The 20,869-nt window shown below is 40.7% G+C and overlaps 2 protein-coding genes across 2 annotated transcripts; both read left to right on the top strand.

Annotated features, from left to right (window-relative positions):
- Positions 1-1,810: 1,810 nt before the first annotated feature.
- On the top strand, positions 1,811-13,007 carry LOC146500951 (ileal sodium/bile acid cotransporter-like). The gene is made up of 6 exons (XM_085136072.1): positions 1,811-6,491; positions 6,940-7,055; positions 7,956-8,044; positions 8,474-8,649; positions 8,738-8,895; positions 12,009-13,007. The coding sequence occupies exons 1-6, from the start codon at positions 6,094-6,096 to the stop codon at positions 12,197-12,199; spliced, it is 1,128 nt and encodes a 375-aa protein (XP_084992198.1). The 5' UTR covers positions 1,811-6,093; the 3' UTR covers positions 12,200-13,007.
- Positions 13,008-16,176: 3,169 nt separating this feature from the next.
- On the top strand, positions 16,177-20,546 carry LOC146500950 (ileal sodium/bile acid cotransporter-like). The gene is made up of 3 exons (XM_085134547.1): positions 16,177-16,859; positions 17,004-17,092; positions 17,289-20,546. The coding sequence occupies exons 1-3, from the start codon at positions 16,700-16,702 to the stop codon at positions 17,466-17,468; spliced, it is 429 nt and encodes a 142-aa protein (XP_084990673.1). The 5' UTR covers positions 16,177-16,699; the 3' UTR covers positions 17,469-20,546.
- The last annotated feature ends 323 nt before the right edge of the window (positions 20,547-20,869 follow it).

Genomic DNA, 20,869 nt, shown 5'->3' with positions numbered 1-20,869 from the left:
TAATTAATTAACTATTAATTACTTGTTAACTGACTGATGTTTTATTCTGTCGTCAATAGCAGGCATTCAACTCGATTCACCAGTATAAATATTTATGTTGAAAGCACATTTCTCAGATGAACAAGGTATAGAAAGGTAACTTGTTTTGTAAATAAATGTAGATATAAAAGAAGGAATTTTGTTTGTTAAAAGAATGATTTGTTTCTGAACATGCGTCGAATCGTTTAAACTTTTCCCCATACACTGAACAACAGGCAGGTAAGTGTCTTAAACTCTTAGCATTTCTGTCACACTTTACTTTCTGAACCTTTTGTTCAGTTTCAGCAAGAGCTGGTTTTCTAAATTAACAGAGGCTTTCCGACTTCGTTTGGCTGTGAAGAGTAAACCAGCACAGCTAAAAAGTCGTTCACACGCAGCAGAAGCAGGCAGAGCTGTGTTCAGTTTAAGAGAGAGGTTTTTGATGGCTGAGAAGGAGTGCAGCAGCTCCATGGTGTCTGTGGCACAAGCAAGATAACCATCAAGCTCAACTGCACTTTGCAGCCTTCTGGAGATTGGTCTGGAGAAGAATCTTCATCAGATGACTCTCTTTGCTGATCCTCACTCTCATGCTTTGTCGTTTCAAGATGTTGTTTGATGTATGTTAAGGCTGTAATTGCAAGTAGATAACACAATTTTGTTATTTAAATTTCAGTGATTATTCCTGAACACAAATTTAAAATTGGCAAATTCTCAAAAAAGATTATTTAGTATTCAGGACAGACCATCAATAACTTAAAACGTATTAGGTGAAATACTCACTTAAGCATGTGTTCAAATGTAAAGATACACAAAAATGGGATCACATGAATCCTTACCAGCCTCTATTACATCTGCTCTGTCAGTCCAGGAAGTCTTGAACTTGGCTAAGAGGACTGCAGCTGCAGCCAACTCTGGATCCTCCATCATCAGTCCAAAATGCTTTTGAAGGCCATTTTGCAGGGCTCTGATGAGTGGCACGCATGTCTTGCTTGATATCTCCAGCCTGCTAAGTTTGGACAGTAGTTGTTGGATTACTGGCAGGAGCCATCCCATAAAAAAAGTGGACTTTGGCTTGAGGTTGTAATGTGGTAATCAATTCTTTGAAAGATGGCTGTTCTACCACTGCAAATGGCTGTAGACCCTCACATATGAAATTGATGACAAGCTTGTCAATAGTTGCTTGTGGAACATGTTTGTTTGCAGCTCTCAACATCAGGTCTGGTAACTTGGCTTGTGTATTTGCTGAGAGCTTGTTTGGTGTAGCTGTGGTCTTTCGCTGACGAGATGTTGATGCCACAGTGATATTGTACTGCTCAATCTTCGATGGATGTTTCCTCTGTAGAGATAAATATTATCATTCGTCAGGCTCATACATTACTTCATAACATCACTGTGATTAACATTAAAGGAAAACACATTTTTAAAACATCATTCAACTAGACTTGAGCTAATCTTTGATTGTTTAGCATAGTATAAAAGAAGGTGAATTTGGTCCAATTTTGCAGACATATTGCTGTATTTATTTACAAGTGTTCTGTAAGTTCTGTAATCTGTGTATACTATCTGTAAAAAGAGTATCGACCAATGTATCAGTATCTAAATATTTAACTCCTTTTTATCAGTATCATCCTAAAGTTTTCAGTATCAGTCAGGTCCTAAAAATACTAAGAGAGCAAAATATGTGTATTTAGCAAATCTAATTTAAGAAAAGGGATCACATACACAAAAATGCTGCCCATACAGTACAATAAAAACAATCCACATTATGTTCTTTAAAAAAATATAATATTGGGAAACATATAACCCTACTAATTAAGAGCCATGTCACTATGATAGACCTATATCAGGCCAATGATACTGATCAACCGATCCATCAACCGGGCTCTGGTACATGTCAGCTGAGAGCTGGAAGATTAATTTGAGATGCAGCTCAGCACTGTGTTCCAGTTTTTTTTTTATATAGGCCAGCTGATTGTAGGCCTGTGACTTTTAAATGACTACAAATTACAATTTATTGTAATGACGGTGGTTGTCCAAATAATAAACTAAAACATTCCTACGAATTGTAGCTCAATTATGCATGCGCACACACGCCCGTTAGCTAGCTCCGTCTTATTTTAATATCAGGCTAACCAATGGCGGTGACAATATCTTAGCCAAACTAATAACCTTAACACACATGAAAAATAAGAAAGCAATATTGTACACGTATAGTTGTAAAACCTCTTACCTCAAGTTTTAAATGACTACAAATGTAATTTATTGTAATGACGGTGGTTGTCCAAATAATAAGCTAAAACATTCCTACGAATGAGGTCAAACAAAGTTTGCACTGCATCTGGACGCTGTCCCCTTTTCTCGCAAGTCACAATAGCACGGCGTTATTGGCTGCAAAAATGCAGAGGAAAGGTTTGAATATTAATTCAAATTGTGAGCGTACTCAGTAGCGACTTTTGATTTTATAAGTAACAAAGTAGATTACATGGTATAAGTTGTACTCAAGTATGAGTAAAATTACACACTTGAAAAATTACTCATAAAAGTACAAGTACCCCAAAAAAATCTACTTAATTACAGTAACGTGAGTATTTGTAATTCGTTACTTCCACCCCTGGCTATAACCAACTGATCGGCATAGTATACAGGAATATCTGTATGGCCTGGAAGTCACAAGGTCAAAATAGGACACTCCCCATAGGGTGGTCAATAGATGTAGCTACACTACATATATCATTAGCCCGTGGTAGAGAACCCAAGCTTGAAGGATAGAATGCCCGAAGTGGCAAGACGGGATTTTTTTGCATGTCCTCATGTTCTAGGCGACATGATGGGATTAAAATAAAATCAATCAATCAATCAAAGCTGTATTCGCCACATGCAGGACCCCCCCCCCCCCCCCCCCCGACCTTACACACACAACACAGACATTACATAGGGATACAAGTCAGAGATCGGTAGCGTTACAGAAAAACACTGAAATGTACACTACAATGGGAAAGTACAAGAGGAAAAAAAGAGACCTCTACTCATGCTGTGCTTCCATGGTAGGACAGCATGAGAACAGGAAACAAAAAAACTCCTCTGCACAAAAAGCACATAAATGTCCAAAGCACAACATTGTGAAGGACATGACAAGCAACGGGATTGGGTGGGGGGTGAAGAGTAATCCGAAGCGAACACAGCAGCCGCCCTGCACAGCGCTACCATTCCAGCGCGGCACACAGACCCGCCGTGTTCCCCCGCAGGAAACAAGCATCGAAGGCATTTGGAAAGGGAGGGGGATGAGTGTGTGCTTATCAGTGTAAGTGTATGTGTGTGTGTGTCCATAGTTAAGCTGAGACAGTGTCCTTCGCCCTGCCAGGCTAAGTAAACAGTCTACCAGCCAACCCAGGTGGCCTTGCATGGAATGGGAAGGAACAGACTAAACACAGTCGTTATCAGGGTGTTGTTTTTCGGCTCCAGCCTCGAGACCGCCGCTGGCACCAAAGGGGTATCCGCATGAAGTGATGGTGGTTTTTACTTTAGTGCGAACAGCTCATATGAATTTCAAAGCAGTTCTACAGTCCAACACTGGTCTCAATCTCCTGTTGGAGAGCCGCGAGCTTTGCCATACTTGCGTTCTGTGATGTTGTCATTTCTTGTGCTCAAGGAGCCGATTTCTGAGAACTCACGGCAGTGTGCCTCCCCGGGTTGTCATCCAATTTGCGCCCAGAGATGTTATTCCGAGCTAGCCCTTCCAAGTTGTATCCAGTCTGCAGTCAGAGATCTTATTCTGTATTCACAGCAGCCGTAGCCTCTCCAAGATCTTATCCGTGCTGACTCAATGAGCCCATTTTGAGAAACTCACATCTCTCCCATCATTCCAATCCCAGCGGGCAGCCTTGTGGGGGTTTGAACAGCCGGTTCCGCTTACTTAATTCTTCGATAAGTCAGGGCCAAGCCAGTTCTGATCAGCCAGAACCCTGTTACCATGGTTCCGAATAGGTAGATATCTTCAGCACTCAGGCCCACCCAAGCCAAGACTTCTCGTTGAGAAAGGGGTGTCAATTGCATTTAGGGACCAGTTGATCAAATCCATAATTCCTCTTTTAGGTTTTAGAGAACAGACTGTGAGAGAATGTTCCAGGGAAGAAAAAAGCACGAGACAAGACAAGGACATAAGAAGCTAAGCAGGGAAGATAAGGGAGAGGAGAGGAGAAAAGTGCGACCGCCTTTGCTGAGAGCCAAACGAGCACAAAACATTTATTAATCAGATTTGTAAATATAAACATGGTCTTATTTTGATTAAATTAAACTGATGGGGTGGTGTTGTGGTGCAAAAGTGCAAAAACATACTATTTTGGTCCTTTGGCTGTCATGCATAAATGAGTTATTGTGGATATAAATTACATTTTACTACCATGAAATGAAAATACCACTGTTGTTTAATAGGATGTTATATGTGCATAGATCATTTTAGTGTCTTGGCCTGGCAACCACGTGGCATCCACTCTGTAGATAAGAGCCTTTAGGGGTCTAAAATGTACCTGTGTGCCAAGTTCAGTTGCTCAACTGTGTTAAGGGAGTTAGTGGATAAAATAGCAAACACACAGACAGACAGACACTTCATGTGTTAAAGTGAGATGCACTAATGTCAGGATTTAGCATGGAAATGCTTAGTTCCTCAATAACCTGCAATATATTTATATGTAAAACATTCAGTTCAGTTCAAGAATGAAAGTTAGACATTGACATGACCATTATTAACTGATATGGGCATCCAGAGAGGATTTAAAAAGGTTTTGTGTTGGTATGTTTTAGGTTTCTAACCTCATGATGTCTCATGTACAGTACATTACATAGTGAGTGCTTAAAATGAAGACTTTACTAAAATGAAACAACACATGATCTGATTAATTTGAAGGAAACCCCTGTGAAAGAATCATGAATTACATAAACTAGTCTGAAAAATAAATGATAGATAAAAAATAATAATAATGGATTGCATTTATATAGCGCTTTTCGGGACCCTCAAAGCACTTTACAATACCACTATTTATTCACTCTCACATTCACACACTGGTGGAGGCAGCTACAGTTGTAGCCACAGCTGCCCTGGGGCAGACTGACAGAAGCGATGCTGCCCCATCGGACCATCTGGCCATCACCAGTAGGCGGTAGGTGAAGTGTCTTGCCCAAGGACACAACGACCGAGACTGCAAAGTTGCATAAAGTCAGTTAGGAAGGTAATAAAATATATATGGAAAATAAAGCCACCAATTAGAGAACAGCCCAGGGATCTCCTGGTGGGTTAAAACACGCTCATGTGGTGGATTTCTTTTCTTCTTTTATTAGGTAAACTGTTTTTATGTTGATGATGCTGGTACTATCCTTGTGATAGCCCTTAAATTTCTATCAGGACACTTTGACTTTTTATTGTTTCCACACCTGGTATATTGACATGAAGTGCCCGTAAACATTTTCATCCTTCTTTCATGTTTTATTGTTTTACAGCATCTTGATTTGCTATATAATTAGACCTATGGCACATAAAAAAATGTAAAATCAAAATGCAAAAATGAATGACACCACAGACAAATCACCTCTAGCCCACCCCACACCCCCAATTTACATGCTCTTTTCCTATCAGCATGCAAAAAATATTTCTACACTTTCTTTTATGATTGTGTAAGCTGCATACCTTTATATTGGGAATGTTATGGGAATTGTGCAAAGAACATGTGCTCTGTGGCTTTTCCTGCATGATGATGCTTGATGACATGAGAGTCCAATAAAAATTTAAAACCCACGTGGCTATAAAAAATGGAGCCAAGGTCCAATGGCATTTCATATTTCATTGGGATGAACGCTGACCCCATAAAACATAGACTATTGGTTAATTTTTTATCTTTCCGCCCAATTTTATTTGGCTTTGAAACCATGGGCATAAAGGGGAGTGATCCAAGCTCACTCCTTCTCTTTGTCAGGTCCATCTTCCTGGACAGGGGGAGAAACTGGACTTGTCTCATTTCAAGGACTCTAAGAAGCCCCAAAGTGTGTGCAAGTTTTAGTATCTGCTGATATTCTTCTTCTGCAATGTCCACGCTGAAGCCAACCACCATGCTGCCAGCTATCTGTGACAATGCTGCCACAGCCTGCTCGGGCACAGACTGCCTTGTTCCTCCCAGTAACTTCAATGCCATCCTGGGAGTAGTGATGAGCACGGTGCTCACCGTCTTGCTCGCCATGGTCATGTTCGCCATGGGCTGCACAGTGGAGGCTGCAAAGTTGTGGGGCCACATTAAGAAGCCATGGGGCATTATCATTGGCTTCCTCTGCCAATTTGGTATTATGCCTTTCACAGCTTTTGCCTTGTCACTGGCTTTTAGGGTCCAGGCTGTGCAGGCAGTGGTCATCATCATCATGGGCTGCTGTCCAGGTGGCTCAAGCTCCAACATCATCTGCTACTGGTTGGAAGGAGACATGGACCTCAGGTGAGACCTTGGGCAGGTTCATTGCTATTTTTTTTTCTTTTTCCTTTTATGTTAAAGAGCAGACTTCACTAGGCCTGATTTAGCTGGAGGTTTCTTCCTGTTTAAAAGGGAACCTCTTTTTTCCACACTATCACCAAGTGCTGCTTTTAGAGGAACTGTAGCTATTTTTTTTTCATCTGTGTATGTAAACTAAATGGAACATTTTCATGTTTTTTGGATCCCAGAACACTCTTAAGCTATTTTAAGGAAGAGTTTCTTGTTGTGTAGGTACCTGGCAGGAGAACACAACAGAATTAATGTATTACAAGTTTTTATTGGTTTAGAGTTTTATTTACATTTATTCAATTTTAATGCACTATTTAAATAAAACTAATTGTGTTAGTGTGTATAAGCACAGCTAGTGACAAACGCAGGAAACTCATCGGTGTTCAAATCCTTCGCTCCTCAGTATCAGTATGACAACCTGCTCCTCTCTTCTGGCCTTGGGGATGATGCCTCTCTGTCTTTTAATCTACACCAGTTTATGGACATCCAGTGACATCAACATCCCGTATGACAGTATCGGTAAGGAAAGCTTTCAAAGAACTGAAACACCTTAAAGAATTTCAAACAGGTGCCTTTAAGAATGTGTATTATCAGGATGTAACTGTGAAGGCTGTTCCTGCCTCTAAGGCAGTGGTTCTCAAAGTGTTTGGAGCACCCCACTGGTGGGGCACAAGTTACCTGGCAGAAAGGTTATGCGGAACTAACATCAGAATCACTTTTATGGTGGAACAAAGACATTTGTGGCAGCTAGGTTAATATTATGCACATCCACTGCATCCCCTGAAAAACTGCAGCCGCGTGTGCAAGTCTGTCGGCTGTCAACTTACACATGTGGCTGCAGCTTTTTGGCTACAGCCTACACACATCAACAGGACCTAGTTCATTCTGTTTTAAGCTGGTGAGGTGTGTTCACGGACGGCGCTCAGGTATGTTCACCTGCCCTGCAGACCACGCCCCGCAAAGCTCTGCAATCAAAAGCAGGTTCACTGCAGCCACTATTAGTGAATCGTATTAAACTCTCATTTAAATGATATATTTTTCATCTCTGTTCACAAGTTTCTGGATTTCCTTTTTTTAAACTAAGACTGAACAGACTGAACTTTCCATGTCTGATAATGTTCACATTCTGTTTAACTTGTTGCTCTTTTGAAGAAGTAGTGCAGACTAATGAAGCAGTCTAGTGACAAAAGTTACAAATAGTAATTTGAAATGAAAGTTGTTTTAAAACACAAATTACTGAAGGATTCATTTTGAATGAATTTATTATCTAAATAAAGTTGCAGGTAGGATTTTCTGTCATTGTTTTGTTTAGATCGGAAATGAAAATATTTCTTCCTGCCATGTGGGAATTGATGTAATAAGTTTGAGAACCACTGCTCTAAGGTAGCCTTTTTATAATCTACTATTTTGCATCATCAGGTATCACACTGGCAGCCCTAATCATCCCGATTGCTGTGGGAATGTACGTAAAGCACAGGTGGCCTGAGATAGCAAAAAAGATCCTGAAGGTAGGAATACTCTACAGCACAGGTGTCAAACTCCAGGCCACGAGGGCCGGTGTCCTGTAGGCTTTAGATGTTTCCTTGATCCAACACAGCTGATTTAAATGGCTAAATGACCTCAACATTTCTTGAAGTTCTCCAGAGGCCTGGTAATGAACTAATCATTTGAATCAGATGTGTAGACCCAGGGTGATATCTTAAACCTGCAGGACACCGGCCCTCTAGGCCTGGAGTTTGACACCCCTGCTCAACAGTTTATTGAATATAATACTACAGGTTTAATGTTTTCACTTATAACATCTTGTGCCTCTGTGACATGTTTGTTTTTAGAAATAGCATTTCCATCATACATACATGTGATATTTCCATTTTATAGTGCCGAACCAGTTAAATCACCTGGACTGGGTTTTAATGGAGTGTTTATGTTGTGAACAGGTGGGATCCATTGCTGGCTTGGTTCTTATTATCATTATAGCTGTGGTTGGAGGAGTCCTCTACCAGTCGTCCTGGACCATTTCTCCCTCCCTGTGGATAATTGGCACCATCTACCCCTTTATTGGATGCAGCCTTGGGTTCTTCCTGGCTCGCTTTGTGGGTCAACCCTGGTACAGGTGAGGTGACACCAAAATGTTTCTGACACCGCTACATTTCAAATTTGACTTATTGATGAGGTTCGTCATCGTTCCTTTATTTGTTCAGATGTCGAACCATTGCACTGGAGACAGGTTTCCAGAATTCCCAGTTGTGCAGCACTATCATCCAGCTGTCCTTCAGCCCAGAGGAGCTGGAAATCATGTTTGCCTTCCCCCTCATCTACAGCATCTTCCAGCTCGTGTCAACACTTGTCTTTGTGGGATGTAAGACCTTAAAACAAACAACACATACATTGGCCATTTTCTCCTGCATCGCTTGACGTTTTTTAAGTTCTTGGTCAGTGAATGCTGCTTCCTTATTTTCCTCCATTGTGATGGTTTTTTTGCTGTGTCGAGTCAACAGTTTGAGCCAGGTGTTGTGCCATATAAGGATTAAATGTTTAACCCAAGTTTAACCAGTAATAGAGTTGGAGCATGCTTCATGCTTCTCTGGTGGTTTATCTGTGTCAGAGATCAAGTATCATAACACCTATGACAGCAGCAGTGATGCCCAACTAGCTGCCACACAAATATCAGCTACAGGTACCCCTTTAAAAAGGGCCAAAGGGGCTGCCATTCCCTGATGGAATGAGCTCTCACTCCCTGGGGCAAAGCAAGACCTTTGGTGCTGTACGTCAGTGAGCTTGCTTCTATAATCCAGTGGGACAGCCTCTGTCTGCTTCACCAATCCAGCCAGAGGTAGAGCTCTGTGTAAACAAACAGCTGTAACATAAACACACATTCTGAGTGCTCTCAATGTGGGTACGTAGCACACACACTGGACAAAGAGAATGCATCCTCCTCTGCTCCTCAGATGCAAAAGGAGGGAAGTAAAAGCTCAGCAACTCAAACTCCATTCAGTTATAAGATGCAGGCTTGACCTTGGGAAAATAGGCAGCATTCGGACGCAATAGACCTTATGGCCATCAGGAGAGAACACTGTGCAGGAGGGATGCACTGCAACGCATGTAGGTCACCCACTTACTTTGCTGAAGCCAAAGTGAGAACTGATGCAGTCTTATATGAGAGAAATTTCATATCCACAGACTCAATGGGTTCAAAAGGGGGGTTACATATGCCTCCAGCACTAAAGAAAAGTCCCAAGCAGGGACACTGGACTTAAGCACAGGTCTCAGCCAACAAACCCCTTTCAGAAAAGGTATGGTGAGGGGATGTGCACCTGGTGTCACCCCGTCAAAGACAAAATGACAAGCAGATATAGCTGCTAAATAAACCTTAATCGTTGAAAATGAAAGGACCTTATCCAGCAGCTCCTGCAGGAATTTCAAAACATTCACAAAAGAGCACTGGAATGGGACAATGTGGCGGTCATGGCATCATTGCTCGAAGGCTCGCCATTTCACAGTACAAGCCTCTAGTGGATGAGGCCGTAGTGTTCTCAATTGTCGCTATCACACTAGGTAGCAGACCCTTAGCAATCAAGTTTGACCTCTCAGCAGGTAAGCATGCAGACGCCACAGATCCGGGCGCGAATGAATTATTTCTCCTCCCACCTGAGAGAAGAGGTCCCTGCGGAGACTAAGTTGCCAAGGACTCACTGCTAGCAGGCTGATTATCTCTGAATACCAAGACCCTGTGGGCCACCAAGGGTCCACTACAATCAGTCAGAGAGACTGCTGACGCACTCTCTCTAAAATTTGCGATATCATTTCCACTGGGGGAAATGCATACAGGAGCATGACTGGCCATTGGTGCGCTAGCGCATCCATGCCCAAGGTTGCATTGTGAATGATTATTGAGAAGATCAGGGGGCAGTGAATATTTACCCTGGAGGCAAAAAAAGATCTACCTCTGCATTGCCAAACAGATCCCAAATCTGAGCCACTATCTAAGGGTGCAACCTCCATTCCTTCACCAGAGTACCCCCCTTGGGGGAAATGAACACTGCACCATAACAGCAGAGAGCGAGACAGCTTTAATAGGGGAAGGGAGGGTGTCCCTCCCTGACTGTTTATGTAAGAGACTATTGTTGAATTGTCCTTCCTGTATAAGACATGCTGGCCCTCCAGGACTGGACGGAAATGTTTGAGAGCTAAGAACACTGCTAACAGCTCTAAGTGGTTGATGTGAAGCTCACACAAGGCTGCGGACCAGATCCCTCTCACTGATGCACCCTCGCACAGCGCTCCCCACCCCCTTAGTGAAGCATCTGTGGACACCACCTTGCGAAACAACACCCTCCCATCTGAGAGCCCTGATGCAGTAGCCTGGGCTCCCTCCAGGGATAGAGAACTAGCATGCACGATATGGTTACCATCAGCCTCCTCCAGAGGTGACGCGATGCACACAGGTGGTGAGAGAGAGTCCAGCATTGAAACACTCTCATCTTTACCAGTCCAAGTGGCACTACAGTGATCATAGATGCCATCGTGCTCAACAAATGTAATATTGTCTGGAAACGCAGTCTCTGTCTTAGATGAAACTGAGCGAAGCAGTGATGAAACGCAGCCACGCAGCCAGGTGCAAGCGTGTCACTGAGGCAACTGAGCAGCCAGCTGGCTGACCTGCAGTAATGGCGGGGCGTTGTGTATCTGTGTCTTTAGCACTGATGCACTGATGCTCTAACATCTATGAACAATTTTAAGTGCAACATCTTCATGAGTTTTTATATCACCCAGGAGTTTTTTTGTTTAGTGGGATGTTTTATTTGCTGTTATTTTTCATCCCTCACTTTTCCTTTCAATTCTACTCTCTTTAGTTTGCAAACCAAAAGGTTCTGTGTTGGGTTTAGGTAATTACAAGTACTTTAAGTAATTTAGAGAGAAAGGGTTAAAACAGGGGTTAAAACAAACCCCCTAAAAATAGTAATCCTGCACATTTACCAGTGATGAGATGGACCTAACACAATCTCACTAATGCCATAACCCGGTGCAAATCGGAACACATCCGAAGGAAAGACTTTGCTTAAATTAGCAATGCCTGTGTGTTTGAGAAGATGGTGCTACTTAATGTCACAGAGGTGAGAACAGCCTTGAATAAACATAGGTTTTAATGTGTGAAAATGTGCAGTGAGGGGATGGATGGAAATTAGAGTTCACATTGTTGAAAATGATATGGAGGCCATCTTCTGCAGAATACCTTGAAATTTTCACTTTTCTTTCAGTCCTAGGCACCAAACATTTGAGAACAGTGGTTTACAGATTATCATAGATGCTCACTAATTTTGAAACTGAACAGAAAAGAAGACTTCAAATTTTCTTGTTATGGCATCTTGCATAGATGCTTTGTCACTGAAGTCCTGTTTATTCCACTTTCAAAGGTTTTGTCCAAAGGTGTTTGCTCACTGGTTCTGAATCTATGGTTTGTTTCCTTTCCAGGCTTCCAGCTTTACAAAAGGTATTGTGGTGGCGGTTCGTCTGCAAACAGTGACGCTCCGTACTTGGAAGGTCACAATCCTGATCTAGAAGAACAAAAGTACTGCCCACGGGAAAATGGTGGCTTTGAGGGCGATGAGAGCAACAACAGGGATGTGAAGGATAAAAGCACTGACAAAAGCACTGCGCTGTGATATTGCAGCCCTGAAAACCAGAGATGTTGGGTTGTTGGTATGAGCAATAACAACTGCATCACTGAACACACCATTCAGACTCTACTGTGAAGACACACTGCACTCTGCAGGCTGTATGTGCACCACACTAAACCATTTAAAAAAGTTTTAGCTGAACAGGGTTGCACAAATTTCTTCCCCGGGACAGTCAGTATCTAACTTCAAGTGGGAACGTGGTGGGGACCAACTGCTGAATTATGTGTTATTTACTTTTATTCATATGTAAATATTTAGAACCACTTTGCCTGTACATTATTAGTGTCTCTTAATCAGTGCTTCAGTGATTGTAAACAGGGTGGTTTTTTGTTGTTGTTGTTCTTTTTTGTAATGCGACAGTCATAATTTATTTAATATTACTGTTATTTCAAAAGCAACAAGAACATAGTGATGACAATAAAGAACAAAATGCAATATACTGATGAAGTTACAGCGTAAGAAAAATCTATGTGAGATCCAGTCATGTAAAAAGTGCTGTGGAGTTGTTTTTTTGTTTTTTTCAAAGTGTGTGGTTGAAACGACCCTGCCTGATGAAGTGGCACTGAGGTACAGTTACTGCAGAAGGATAACTCAGATGTAGGTGGTGGTACATACAAATAATCTGAAGAAACACCAATTTAAAAAACTGAGTGCAACTGTACTTGCTTTGGCAGAGGGGTTGGCAGTTAAATAAATGCAATGGACAAGAAGTAGAAATCAAGTAGGATGAAGAAAACCCAAAAGTATACAGATCAGTTTAAGTTACACAAATACAAGAAAAAATGTAAATAGATTGCTATAATATTAAAGAAAAATGTGACATTTCTTATATAAAAAATATGGTTACCAATAAAGCTGGTAGCATGAATTAACTGTGTAACAGCTCCATAAAAGTAGATAAAGATAAACAGATTTTTATTATTGTTGTTATCTAAACAAGCATATTTGTTGGATGTTATTTATGCCCTGCCGGGCACACATGGGGCGGCGTAACCGAATGTGCAGCTTAGTATACAGGAACATCTGTGCCAAATATGGCCTAGAAGTCCCGTGGTCAAAATAAGACATACCCCGTAGGGTGGTCGAGAATAACCAAGCCAAGATCCTGTTGGACTTCCAGATACAAACAGACAAACTGATTACGGCTAACCAACTGGACACAGAAGTGGTGGATAAGCAGATTAAGATGGCTGTAGTGATAGATGTAGCTATCCTAAATGACAGCAACATTAGAAAGAAGGAACACAAGAAGCTGGAGAAATACCAAGAGCTGAGAAAAGAACTCAAGGAGATGTGGAGGGTGAAGGCAACATTAATCAGATTTGTAAATCCACCATATAGATAATAACCTGTAGAGGCCTAAAATGTACCTGTGTGCCAAGTTTGGTTGCTCAACTCTTGATTGTGCAGAGGGAGTTGGTGGATAAAGCAGCAAACACACAGACAGACATTTCATGTGTTAAAATGAGATGCACCAGATTTAGCATGGAAATGTTTACTTCCTCAAGAATCTGTATTATGTTTATACGTAAAACATTTAACTTAGTTCACAAATGAAAGTTAAATATTGGTATCACCATTATGGACTGATATGGGCATCCAGAGAGGATAGAAAAAGATATCGCGTTGATGTGTTTTAGGTTTCTAAGCTCATGATGTCTCATGTACAGTACACTACATAGCAAGTGCTTAAAATGAAAACTTTAATAAAATGAAACAACACGTGATATGATTAATTTGAAGGAAACCCCTGTGAAGTAATCATGAATTACATAAACTAGTCTGAAAAATAAATGATAGATGATAAATGATAGGTAATGGCAAAGTTGCATAAAGTGAATTAGGAAGGAGATAAAGAATTTAATAAACTAAAACAACACGGGTTGTACTCAGTGGTTAAGAGAAGCAGTAGAAGCACTTAACAGGACAGTCAGAAAAACTCACGACCACACTGGTACTGGAAATTCCACAGTGCTTGTCCTTAAGTGCACATTCGCTACACCTACCTTACAAGGCCCGCTTATCATACATGAAGCACAACCTGTGTTCCTACAACATTGCAAGTAGTTAAAGAGGTGAAAGATTTAAGGTCCGTCCAGTCCATACGCTCACGTGCAAGCACGTTGCTCTCATACTGCAAAGGGAGGGCATTGGTGCATACTTATGAAGTTACTAACCCTTACCTTACATTGTCTTAAAGAGAAACCACACCATTGTGACTGTTACAACATGTTCTCATTAATTTGAACGAAACCCCTGTGAACGAATCATAAATTACATAAACCAGGAAGAAGATAAAATATATGGAAAATAAAGCCACTAATCAGGGAACAGCCCTGGGATCTCCTGCTGGGTTTAAACACACTCACGTGGTGGATTTGTTTGTTGTTGTTTTTTTAATTAGGGAGGCTGTTTTTATATTAACAGCATTTCAGATTAAAAATTAACTCATGTTCAAAATGGTTGATCGTGCAGACTTTGGGGTGTTAATTAAAGGTTATGTCACCATGACCTGACGAGCTTTCTCCTCCATGCCTAGTCTCCTGTACAGAACAGAATGCATTCAGCTTGTCAAATTTACATACATTTTCGATCGCTACAGTGTGACTCTGCAGTGCTGTGCTGTATGTTTGTAAGTTTTCTCCCCAACAAACACAACAATGGCTACAAAACATTTTGAACCGTCAAAGGCAACTGCTGTACCACCCAAAAGGCAGAGGAAGACGCTAACCATCGCACAAAAAGTTGGATTTTTTGGAAGGTAGAAGTTACCGTATTTTACGGATTATAAGCCACACCGGATTATAAGGCGCGTTAAGCGAAACAAAACAGATAAGTCAAACTTAACTCATTCTTCTTGCTTCCCCTACTTGATTCATTGATGTTGAATTCTCTGGCAGCTGCTCTATTCACGTTCTGCACCTGAGACAGGGTTTGATCTTTGGTTTCATTCTATAATACTGGACTTATTTTTCTACAAAGGTTTGAACTTTGAGGGTGTTTAAACAAGAGAGAAAAGTGTGAAAATGTTCATGCCTGTCTGAGAAAAGTGTATAAAGTGTGTAGTGAGGGGTTTTACAGCTTAAAACATCTATAATACTTTTTTTTTAAAGCTGACTACTTTGCAGATGTTACCTATCTCAGGTTATTTTTTAGAACATAACTAAGTAACGAAGGACCACTGTACACCTTTATTTTGTTTTATGGGCTCTGGGTTACTCATGTTTAAAAGAATGATTAAGAGACCAAAGAGGGCCATATATAATTGTGCAAAGGACATGTATTCTGTGGCTGCTGCCTCTTTGAAACTTTTCCTGCATGATGATGCTTGATGACATGAGAGTTCATTAAAACTTTAAACCCCACAAGGCTGTAAAAACTGGAGCCATGGTGTAATGGCATTTCATATTTCATTGTGATTTTCTTTTTTATATGCATGTGTTTTGAACGCTGACCGTATGAAACATAGACTATTGGTTATTTTTTTATCTTTCCGCCCAATTTTATTTGGCTTTGAAACCGTGGGCATAAAGGGGAGTGATCCAAGCTCACTCCTTCTCTTTGTCAGGTCCATCTTCCTGGACAGGGGGAGAAACTGGACTTGTCTCACCTCAAGGACTCTAAGAAGCCCCAAAGTGTGTGCAAGTTTTAGTATCTGCTGATATTCTTCTTCTGCAATGTCCACGCTGAAGCCAACCACCATGCTGCCAGCTATCGGTGACAATGCTGCCACAGCCTGCTCGGGCACAGACTGCCTTGTTCCTCCCAGTAACTTCAATGCCATCCTGGGAGTAGTGATCCGCACGGTGCTCACCATCTTGCTCGCCGTGGTCGTGTTCGCCATGGGCTGCACAGTGGAGGCTGCAAAGTTGTGGGGCCACATTAAGAAGCCATGGGGCATTATCATTGGCTTCTTCTGCCAGTTTGGCATTATGCCTTGTCACTGGCTTTTAGGCTCCAGGCTGTGCAGGCAGTCGTCATCATCATCATGGGCTGCTGTCCAGGTGGCTCCAGCTCCAACATCATCTGCTACTGGTTGGATGGAGACATGGACCTCAGGTGAGACCTTGGGCAGGTTCATTGCTATTTTTTTTTCTTTTTCCCTTTATGTTAAAGAGCCGACTTCCCTGAGCCTTTTTCGGCTGGAGGTTTCTCCCTGTTAAAAAAGGAACCTTCTTTTTTCCCTACTATCACCAAGTGCTGCTCTTAGAGGACCACTATGTTTACTCTATGATAACTATTTGTTTCTCTTGTGTATTTATGTAAACTAAATAGAACATTTTCATGTTTTTTGGATCCCAGAACACTCTTAAGCTATTTTAAGGAAGAGTTTCTTGTTGTGTAGGTACCTGGCAGGAGAACACAACAGAATTAATGTATTACAAGTTTTTATTGGTCTAGAGTTTTATTTACATTTATTCAATGTTAATGCACTATTTAAATAAAACTAATTGTGTTAGTGTGTATAAGCACAGCTAGGGACAAATGCAGGAAACTCATCGGTGTCCAAATCCTTCGCTCCTCAGTATCAGTATGACAACCTGCTCTTCTCTCCTGGCCTTGGGGATGATGCCTCTCTGTCTTTTAATCTACACCAGTTTATGGACATCCAGTGTCACCATCAACATCCCATATGACAGAATCGGTAAGGAAAGCTTTCAAAGAACTGAAACACCTGTAAGAATTTCAAACAAGTGCTCTCAATAATGTGCATTATCAGGATGTAACTGTGAATGCTGTTCCTGTCTCTAAGGTAACCTTTTTATAATCTACTTTTTTGCATCCTCAGGTATCACACTGGCAGCCCTAATCATCCCGATCGGTGTGGGAATGTACGTAAAGCACAGGTGGCCTGAGATGGCAAAAAAGATCCCGAAGGTAGGAATACTCTACAGTTTATTGAATATAATTCTACAGGTTTAATGTTTTCACTTATAACATATTGTGCCTCTGTGACATGTTTGTTTTTAGAAATAGCATTTCCATCATACATATGTGATATTTCCATTTTATAGTGCCGAACCAGTTAAATCACCTGGACTGGGTTTTAATGGAGTGTTTATGTTGTGAACAGGTGGGATCCATTGCTGGCTTGGTTCTCATTATCATTGTAGCTGTGGTTGGAGGAGTCCTCTACCAGTCGTCCTGGACCATTTCTCCATCCCTGTGGATAATTGGCACCATCTACCCCTTTATTGGATGCAGCCTTGGGTTCTTCCTGGCTCGCTTTGTGGGTCAACCCTGGTACAGGTGAGGTGACACCAAAATGTTTCTGACACCGCTATATTTAAAATTTGACTTATTGATGAGGTTCGTCATCGTTCCTTTATTTGTTCAGATGTCGAACCATTGCACTGGAGACAGGTTTCCAGAATTCCCAGTTGTGCGTCAGTATCATCCAACTGTCCTTCACCCAGGAGGAGCTGGAAACGATGTTTGCCTTCCCCATCATCTACAGCATCTTCTAGCTCGTGTCAGCACTCGTCTTTGTGGGATGTAAGACCTTAAAACACACGAAATATACATTGGCCATTTTCTCCTGCATCACTGGACTTTTTTTCAATTCTTGGTCAGTGAATGCAGCTTCCTTATTTTCCTTCTTTTCCTCCATTGTGATGTTTTTTTGCTGTGTCGAGTCAACAGTTTGAGCCAGGTGTTGTGCCATATAAGGATTAAATGTTTAACCCAAGTTTAACCAGTAACAGAATTGCAGCGTGCTTCATGTTGTTTCAGTGGTTTGCCTGTGTCAGCTATAAAGTATCGTAATATCCATGTCAGCACATAGTTTGAATATTTTTTCCACCAGTTTCTTTCGGGAAAATTGGGAAAATGGATGACTTTACCTCACAGTCTTATTACTATTTCTTTGACCATTAAATTATCTAACTGTGAAAGCAAATTACATAAAGGGGGATGCTGCTTAGAATTCAAGGGCACCAGTCAAGGTTAATTAAGTGTTTCCCAAGAGGTGTCCAGGTGTGCCAGGGACTTTGTGTAAACCAAACATAATTTTGTAACAGAAATAAAAGTAATGTAAGAAATTGAATTTGACTATATTATTGACTGACACATTTAAAGCTGTGATTGAGGAGAGCATTGGAGAATGGCGGAGAAGATGAAGAAAAGCACCCCCAAAATCACCTACAAAAGCTACCTGTAGAAATTTCCTCGCATGAAGTAACTAGCAGCAGCTTTACAACCTGAGACTCCTGAATGGCAATGACTTTTCACAACTTCCTGCAACAGTGTGTAAAATAACAGCTCAAGTAGACGTTGAGAGGATTATAAGTGACATGAGAGGACAACATATATGTTATACCCATATGGAAAAGAAATAGTAAAAACTTATATGATTTACTCATGAAAGTGGCCACTTTCTCATTACTTTCATATATTGTTTTAGGAAGTATCCAAAACATACAAGTTTCAATATATAATTTTTCAAGGGATCTTATATCTGTTTTCACTCTTGTATGCTTTTCATACAAGTTTCACACAAGACAGATACAAACTTTATAAGATTTATATATATCTTTTCCATATGGGTAGGGTTGCCTAGGCAACTGATATCTGAAATATCGAGTAGCAACCAACTGTCAGGTACAAAACCTTATGGCTTTAGTTGGATCAGAGATGTCAATGGTCATTAGCCCAACTGTGGCGTTTGTTGGCAGGAATTAACTAAACATTCTCCTGAGAGAAATACTGGCTTCTGTAAAACAGTGGTGGATTTGAACCAGAAGAAGCAGGAACAATGCACTCTCAAAAAGAGGTATTGTACAACACCACTTTCTCGGGTCTGCTTCCTGTGTCTCCCCATGCATGCAGACATCTTTAGCATTACTGCACTGATGCTCTAACAGCTATGAAAAACTTTAAGAAGTGCAACATCTTTATGAGTTTTTATGTCACCTAGGAGATCTTTTGTTTTGTGGTATTTTTTGCTTGCTGTTTTTTTTTCCATCCCTTACTTATTCCTTTCACTTCAGGTTAAAACAAACCTCCTGCACATTTACCAGTGACAAAATGGACCTTCCACAATCCCACTAATGCCATACCCCAGTGCATGTCGGAACACATCCAAAGGACAGAATTTGCTTAAATGAGCAATTCCTGTGTGTTTGAGAAGATGGTGCTACTTAATGGCACAGACGTAAGAATAGGCTTGCATTAAAATAGGTTTTTGTGTGAAAATGTGCAGTGAGGGAATGAATGAAAGTTATAGTTCACATTGTCTAAAATGACATAGAGGGCATCTTCTGCAGAATACCTTGAAATTTTGAATTCTATCAGTCCTAGGCACCAAACATTTGAGAACCACTGGTTTACAGTGTATCGTAGATGCTCACTTATACTTGAAATTGAACAGAAAAGAAAACATGGGATGCTTCAAATTTTCTTGTTATGGCATCTTGCATAGATGCTTTGTCACTGAAGTCCTGTTTATTCCACTTTCAAAGGTTTTGTCCAAAGGTGTTTGCTCACTGGTTCTGAATCTATGGTTTGTTTCCTGTCCAGGCTTCCAGCTTTACAAAAGGTATTGTGGTGGCGGTTCGTCTGCAAATAGTGACGCTCTGTACTTGGATGGTCAGAACGCTGATGTAGAAGAGTAAAAGCACTGCCCACAGGAAAATGGCGGCTTTGAGGGCGATGAGAACGTCAACACGGATGTGAAGGACAAAAGCACTGACAAAAGCACTGAGCTGTGATATTGCAGCTCTGAAAACCAGAGATGTTGGGTTGTTGGTATGAGCAATAACAACTGCATCAGTGATCACAGCATTCGGACTCTACTGTGAAGACACACTGCACTCTGCAGGCTGTATGTGCACCACACTAAACCATTTGGAAAAGTTTTAGCTGAACAGGGTTGCACAAATTTCTTCCCCGGGACAGTCAGTATCTAACTTCAAGTGGGAACGTGGTGGGGACCAACTGCTGAATTATGTGTCATTTACTTTTATTCATATCTAAATATTTAGAATCACGTTCCCTATACTTTGTTAGACATGTGTCTTAATCAGTGCTTCAGTGATTGTAAACAGGGTGTTTGGGGTTTTTTGTAAGGTGACAGCCATAATTTATTTCATATTAATGTTATTTCAATAGCAACAAGAACACAGTGATGACAATAAAGAACAAAATGTGATATACTGATGTAGTTACAGCGTAAGAGAAATCTATGTGAGATCCAGTCATGTAAATGTAAAGCTGTTAGCATGAATTAACTGTGTAACAGCTCCATAAAAGTAGTAGTAGTAGTTAAACAGATTTTTATTATTACTATTTCGGTTATTTATTATTAATTATTATTTTATTATTAAAATTGGTTAGTAAATCCTGTGGTTAGTTGTTGAGTGAGGCTAAAAGCTGAGTGTGAATGATTGAAATAATAATTTAATAGTCATACATAAATGGTTAATAAGAATGTAATCAGTCTTTGAAAGTCTGGGGTTTCAGCGATCAGTTTTTCTGTCCATACTCAAGCATCAGACTTTGAAATCAACATATTCACACTTTAATGTATTAGTCTGCTGTACTGCAAAGGGACTTTGTTTAATGAAGCAATTACAGTTTAATTTAATTTACTTGGACATTTTTTTTAAATGATGAACACAAACAGTTTTTATTGAATACATTTCTGTTCTCAGTTGT

The sequence above is a fragment of the Neolamprologus multifasciatus genome, chromosome 16 (genome assembly GCF_963576455.1).
Source record: "Neolamprologus multifasciatus chromosome 16, fNeoMul1.2, whole genome shotgun sequence".
Taxonomy (NCBI): domain Eukaryota; kingdom Metazoa; phylum Chordata; class Actinopteri; order Cichliformes; family Cichlidae; genus Neolamprologus; species Neolamprologus multifasciatus.
This window is presented reverse-complemented; position numbering and strand designations above follow the sequence as displayed.

Bases quoted from the DNA above. Each gene is read 5' to 3' on its own strand.
- LOC146500951 (XM_085136072.1), top strand. From the start codon at position 6,094: ATGTCCACGCTGAAGCCAACCACCATGCTGCCAGCTATCTGTGACAAT. The intron at 8,650-8,737 runs GTGAGGTGACAC...TTATTTGTTCAG, and splicing joins GTGGGTCAACCCTGGTACAG to ATGTCGAACCATTGCACTGG. The intron at 8,896-12,008 runs GTAAGACCTTAA...TTTCCTTTCCAG, and splicing joins AACACTTGTCTTTGTGGGAT to GCTTCCAGCTTTACAAAAGG.
- LOC146500950 (XM_085134547.1), top strand. From the start codon at position 16,700: ATGCAGGAAACTCATCGGTGTCCAAATCCTTCGCTCCTCAGTATCAGT. The intron at 16,860-17,003 runs GTAAGGAAAGCT...TTGCATCCTCAG, and splicing joins CATCCCATATGACAGAATCG to GTATCACACTGGCAGCCCTA. The intron at 17,093-17,288 runs GTAGGAATACTC...TGTTGTGAACAG, and splicing joins TGGCAAAAAAGATCCCGAAG to GTGGGATCCATTGCTGGCTT.